We start from the raw sequence: 5,659 nt of genomic DNA on the forward strand, positions 1-5,659 counted from the left end.
AATAGTCGCTTTGCCGTCTTGAACTCGCCCATTGGTTCAGTAGACTCAATTGTGAAGCGGATCCGTAAGCGTTCGCTGCTATTGGTGTATTCTTTTAGATCATCCAATAGCAGCGAGAGCTCACTGATTCGCTCCGCAACAGATGAGTCTGCTGTACGCGACCATTGGCTGCGTTCAGCGAACTCAACAGTTGTTTGAGCGCTTGTTGCTATTGATGTATTCTTCCAGATCTAAAATACTGATTGGATAATCTAAAAGAATACACCAATAACAGCGCTCACTCAACTGTTGAGTCCGCCAATTGGCTGCGTTCAGCGGACTCAACAGTTTTGCAACCGTTTTATGATTATCTGCTGAGATAGGACCATTCTTCTAGATCTAAAAGTATGATCCAATCAGCGCGAAGGAAACTTCCAACAGTTGCAAAACAAACGTTCTGCTGAACGCAGCCATTGGCTAATTGGATCATACTTTTAGATCTAGAAGAATGGTCCTATCTCAGCAGATAATCATAAAACGGTTGCAAAACTGTTGAGTCTGCTGAACGCAGCCAATGTTACCAGCATTAGCATGTCCACTCTCAGGCTTCTCTCTAACCAAAGGGCGGCGCCGAGTAGTCTATCATTTGTTACGTTTATGGCCATGATAGAAATCGAGTAGGAGCGCGCGAGAGGACGGGAGGATGCCCCGTGAGTAAGTGACACCAAGTGACACCCAGTGCAGGCAGGTTATTTCGCCGGAGTGAAATCCATTGGTAAACATGCAGCCGCGGCATTACCATCGTGAGTGACCGTCGTGATTACGCCCGATTATAATGGCAGAGAACCTGTCGAAACGGCCTTCCAAAGGAATCCTCAAGACGTCCAGCAGTTTTGACAATCCGGAGGCGCCTAGGTGAGAGACGCGTTAATTGAATTTCGATTGGCGTAAAAATAGAGACGCGTACAAAACCTACCGTCGGCGTCTCCCGTTGACGTTAAAGGTGGTTCGCGTGACTTGCGTGTCACGCGCGGCACATTTATCTTATCCGGTATTTATAAATCACGAGTTCACGCGGACCGTGACAAACGTCTCGATGAAAAGAATAAATAATCATCGAACATTTCTCTTAATAATACCTGATCTCATTTTGATATACTGTTTTTTACTCAACATTACCTCAAACATATCGTTCGAATTCGCGATTATCTCTCTATGAAAAATATTTTCTAAAAAAATTCTCTTTTTCTTATCGGGATATAATTAAAGTATGTATACTTTTTTGGAATTATCCAATTTAAAGTTAAGAATTTGCAAAGTAAAGTATAATATTATTTGAATATTCTTAAGTTGAAGTAATTGACATTACCCAGTTGACACATATTCTATTTTTAGACCTGGTGATGAACACCATTTTTTATTTACCTTACATTAATCATGTAGACCGAGCAAAGAAACAACATGGGACGAGATGAATATTATTGCTACTCTTCATCCTGCTGATAAGGACTATGGCCACATGAAGATTGAAGAACCAAAAACCCCATATAATTTCGAAGGCCTCCAAAATGAACATGAGTTTGATCAATTAGACGCTAGTGCTCTTGCAGCAAAGTGAGTAGATATGTGATACATATCATAATTTTAATTATTAATACAAGATACATTAATTATATGCTTCAATTATATGTTAATAAAATTATAAAATTATACTTGATATTATCTACTTTATTATTAAAATTCAGGTTAGCTGGAGGTAGTAAGCCCAAAATTTTTGAGGAATCCAGTGAAGAGGAGGAAGACGAAGAAACTCCTGAAGAAAAAGGTCAGACATCTTATAATATAGAAATTAATCACTTTATAATGTAAAAATTTTAATCATTGACGCATTCTGTTTTAGAAAGGAGAAGAGCTTTCGAGGCAAAAAGAAAGGGCCATTATCGAGAGTGGCATGCTGTACAAATGGCGAGACGACTTTTAGAGCAAGAAGAATTAGAAGAGGAAGATGAAGATGGCGAGGGTAAAAATAATGAGGAAAATTCATCAGAGGAAGAAAGCAATTTTGACACGCGTTTCAAATGCATGCCGTCCTGTGATAGAACCGAAAAGAAATAAACGAAAAACATCGATTGATAATTTTCTTAAATCGTCGATCACAGTCATAATTTCAATTTGACTTCACTGTTTAATGCTATCGCGATTAAAATATATCAAGCAGCAAAGAAAGTGTTTACATCAATTACATTAAAATGCCCAAGCTAAATTTCGCATTTTAATTATGTATATATAGCTCTTTCAACTCCATCTTTATAGCTCTTTAGCTCCATCTTCTGTAAATAAACATTTTAAAATGAACTTGAATGTTTAGCATAAACCGCTGTTAGATTTTCCAAGATTAGATAAAGTTATAACAACATTATAGAGTATTTAAAAATACTAGTAAGTTATGCACAGAAAAATTCATTTTTAATGATTTATTTTAGTTTCCATACATTATAAAAATTTCAATTATTGCTTCGTATAAACTTTTCTCGTTCTTTCGCGAATGTATTATTCCAGGCCTATCGACATTATTTCAACACAGCGTTCCTGTAAAATTTAATGTTTTTAGAGAATTCTAACCGCTATCAAAATTTGACGAACAATAAGGCTAAATAAAGCCCTCACATATAGTGAAAATTTAAGACGCTGTATGTAATATTTACATTAAGAGAGAAAAACATATGTATTTAAAACTATTAGTATGCGTGTAATATATTACATAAATTCTGTGATTAGCATAGATTATGCTATGTAACCTCGGAATGTATGACTTCAAATTTTCGTTTCTTCTCATAATGTTTGATTTTATTTTCCAAACTGTCTGTAAAAGAAAATAGATTATATACATAGAATAGTAAAATTCAGTTTGTATTAAGCGGATTACGTAGTATAAGTCTGTCCAAGTTCATTAAGTTTATCCTAATTCACGCAATCACTCTATCTCTATTCTCAATTATTCTCATTTCTTTAATGATATCTAATTGATTGCAACGCATGGATACAACGAACACATGTCTATATGATAATCTACCCTTTTTCGTTACTTACATCTTGTACATTTTATTCATCGAAATGACAGGGAGAAACATTTTGCTCGTAAATCACATCTTGGACAGGCTTAACTTAATTAAATTGTACTATTCAACAGGGTTGATAAAGACTTTTTTTTTTTTTTTTTTTTAAAAAAAAAACGTGTGTTTCTTCTTAAATATGTTTTTAATGTTTCAAATATGCTTTAAACAGTATTATAAAAAAAATATATTAAAAACATCAACTAAGCATGTTTTAAATTGTTTAAAATATGTTTTTTACCAACCCTGCTATTCAAGAAATGTACATTTAAAAAATTGTAATCTCAAGTGTAGAACGTCCAATCACGGCGACATTGTGTTTAGTATAGTATTAAAAAAAAACATGAAATTACATATATATGACCGTCAAAATATTTTGGATGTCTGTATCATAGTCTAATACAAAGCATATTAATAGACTTAAAACAGTGTGTTGTATGCATAATGTCTCAAAATTAATAAACATATGGACTACATTACGAATAAGTAATGTAAAGTGAAAAAGAAATGTTTTTGAATAACATACTGAAAGTTGAAAATTAAATCTCGACTTTATCGATGAATTTACATTCACTAGCTTTGGTAAGATTGATCATATACTTACCACACATTTCTCGCTTCATCAGTGGTTGATATATTTTTGATTGTACTCCGAGAAGTAGACAATCACTTTGAAAATCAGTATTTACACAATTAACGAAATTTTCCAATTTCATCAACATATTTTTAATCATTGTAGATCTGCATACAACAAAAAAAGAAACTTGATTATAAAATTGATCTCGTGTGTACGATTATGTGAACTTCTCTTTTATTAAACATACTTTATAGTGTTGAGAGCCCAATCCTGTTGTAATACTTTGATAATGTTTAATAATTCATTTTCGTCTATAAACCAATTTATGCTTTCATAATCACAATACCAGAGATTCAATGGAACTTGATGAGCCATATTGTACTGTGGTTTCTGTGGACAAGTCTCAATGTCCAGGAGCTTCAAGATTATTTCAGGCTCTTCTTTCCTTTGTCCAACCAACAACAGGATACCCATTAAACAACGAATTTGATGCCAAAGAAAGGCTTGACTTGTGATTTCTAATTCACACATATCGTAGCCTTGAAAATAAAATAAAATTTATTGTACATTATATATTGATGATAAATATTAAACAGCTGAAGAAATTGAAGATACCTGTTGACTTTTCTGCATTCTGATCATTAAGAAAGCTTACTCTTGCATCCATTACAGTTCTTTTAAAATTAATTACACCATTAGCTACATCCATTTTACAAATGTTACGAAAATCATGATCCCCTACGACATACTTGGCAGCTTTGTTCATAGCCTCTATATCTAGATTGCCTCTTGGGAAGAAATATTTATAGCTTCTAAACTTGCAGTCAAATCTTGCAGAGAAACTGGATGAGACCGGACACCATGCTATACATCTTATGTTTGCTGGTAGTAATCTGTTCAATATTTTACAATATGACAATTCATCAGATAGGTCGTCTTGCTTTTCTGGTTCTAATCTACTGCGTACGTCCAATGAGATTACTTGAGAGAAGGAGCTGACACCTTTATCAGTTCGTCCGCAACGATGGTAATTTGAGCTCTCGCGGGATTCTATACAGCAGCTTTTTAGCAGAGCTGCGAATAGATGATGTTCAATGGTATCAGTATTATCTTCCTGTACGGCAAAACCGTGATAGTCCCAACCAAGATAATAAAACTTTAGCAGAATGTGCCTTTTGTGACATCTGAGATTGAAATTATAGGATATCATTCGAATGAAAGAAGAACGTAACAAGTTCAAGAGCAACGTATTTACCGTGAAAAATCAAATGATTTTCTTACTTTCCCTGATGTCTCTTTTTTCTTCATTTTAGTATCCGTACGTTTCGTAATAGTCAATTTCAGTTGCTCGTTGTGAGCTTCCAATTGTAATATCTTATCGATCAATTCCTGTAATCCGGACACGTCCATGTAAAGATATAATATAAGTAATATATTATATAAATACACGCGATATAAAATATAAATATACACGGAACATTTTTCAAAATATGCGTTTATAAATGCATATTTTGAAAAATGTTTCATGTATTTATAAACGTCATACCGATTTATCGAGCATTTCCAACTGCTCTCTCGTGCTTCTTGTTGTCTTAATACGTTTCCACGAAACCTTTGCCATAATCGTGTTTTTGCACTAAGAATAAACTACAGTAAACACAGAAATATATTCACAGAGCTTTTATCTGTCGAATAAATATTACAAACGTCAAAAGTAGAGGTTATGTTACGCTACACGTGTGCAGGTGCAGCACTCTCAACAGCGCACCATGTGCCTCTCCTGACGCAAAAGATAATTGCACTGCTTCTTGCACTTAAAAATAAGATAGATATACGATTGGATGTCGGACAGAAAAAGAGGGAAGATGAACGGCACAAAAAGTGTAGCTGTAAAAAATAAATAATAGTAGTTGCACTGTATATTTTCTGCATTAAAATGAGATAGATGTATAATCGGTATAATCAGATGTTAGGGGAAAAAGAAAAAGGT

The 5,659-nt window shown here is 34.0% G+C and overlaps 2 protein-coding genes across 4 annotated transcripts; one reads left to right on the forward strand and one right to left on the reverse strand.

The window, feature by feature from the left end:
- The first annotated feature begins 660 nt into the window (after positions 1 to 660).
- LOC108721088 (protein phosphatase inhibitor 2) lies at positions 661 to 2,588 on the forward strand. The gene is made up of 4 exons (XM_018445432.1): positions 661 to 894; positions 1,423 to 1,593; positions 1,725 to 1,804; positions 1,880 to 2,588. The coding sequence occupies exons 1-4, from the start codon at positions 815 to 817 to the stop codon at positions 2,092 to 2,094; spliced, it is 546 nt and encodes a 181-aa protein (XP_018300934.1). The 5' UTR covers positions 661 to 814; the 3' UTR covers positions 2,095 to 2,588.
- LOC108721086 (tRNA pseudouridine(38/39) synthase) lies at positions 2,492 to 5,424 on the reverse strand. Of its 3 annotated transcripts, none has more exons than XR_001936552.1 (7): positions 5,216 to 5,424; positions 4,925 to 5,058; positions 4,285 to 4,853; positions 3,917 to 4,208; positions 3,697 to 3,833; positions 2,685 to 2,842; positions 2,492 to 2,568 (listed from the first exon to the last, which is right to left on the reverse strand). XR_001936552.1 is itself a non-coding variant. In XM_018445431.1 (7 exons), the coding sequence occupies exons 1-6, from the start codon at positions 5,288 to 5,290 to the stop codon at positions 2,769 to 2,771; spliced, it is 1,281 nt and encodes a 426-aa protein (XP_018300933.1). In that variant the 5' UTR covers positions 5,291 to 5,424; the 3' UTR covers positions 2,493 to 2,568; positions 2,741 to 2,768. The 3 variants fall into 3 exon arrangements, 2 of the variants coding, with proteins under 2 accessions (XP_018300933.1, XP_018300932.1); XM_018445431.1 differs by having other exon boundaries at positions 2,493 to 2,568; positions 2,741 to 2,842; XM_018445430.1 differs by lacking the exon at positions 2,492 to 2,568 and having other exon boundaries at positions 2,674 to 2,842.
- Between the last annotated feature and the right edge of the window lie 235 nt (positions 5,425 to 5,659).

Source organism: Mycetomoellerius zeteki, unplaced genomic scaffold (assembly GCF_001594055.1).
Source record: "Mycetomoellerius zeteki isolate Tzet28-1 unplaced genomic scaffold, Tzet1.0 scaffold159, whole genome shotgun sequence".
NCBI classification, from domain to species: Eukaryota; Metazoa; Arthropoda; class Insecta; order Hymenoptera; family Formicidae; genus Mycetomoellerius; species Mycetomoellerius zeteki.

Coding starts and splice junctions, on each gene's coding strand:
- LOC108721088 (XM_018445432.1), top strand. CDS start 815: ATGGCAGAGAACCTGTCGAAACGGCCTTCCAAAGGAATCCTCAAGACG. Junction 895..1,422: donor GACAATCCGGAGGCGCCTAG/GTGAGAGACGCG, acceptor TTAATCATGTAG/ACCGAGCAAAGAAACAACAT. Junction 1,594..1,724: donor GCTAGTGCTCTTGCAGCAAA/GTGAGTAGATAT, acceptor ATTAAAATTCAG/GTTAGCTGGAGGTAGTAAGC.
- LOC108721086 (XM_018445431.1), bottom strand. CDS start 5,290: ATGGCAAAGGTTTCGTGGAAACGTATTAAGACAACAAGAAGCACGAGA. Junction 4,854..4,924: donor AAATCATTTGATTTTTCACG/GTAAATACGTTG, acceptor TTTCAATCTCAG/ATGTCACAAAAGGCACATTC. Junction 4,209..4,284: donor GAATGCAGAAAAGTCAACAG/GTATCTTCAATT, acceptor TTTATTTTCAAG/GCTACGATATGTGTGAATTA.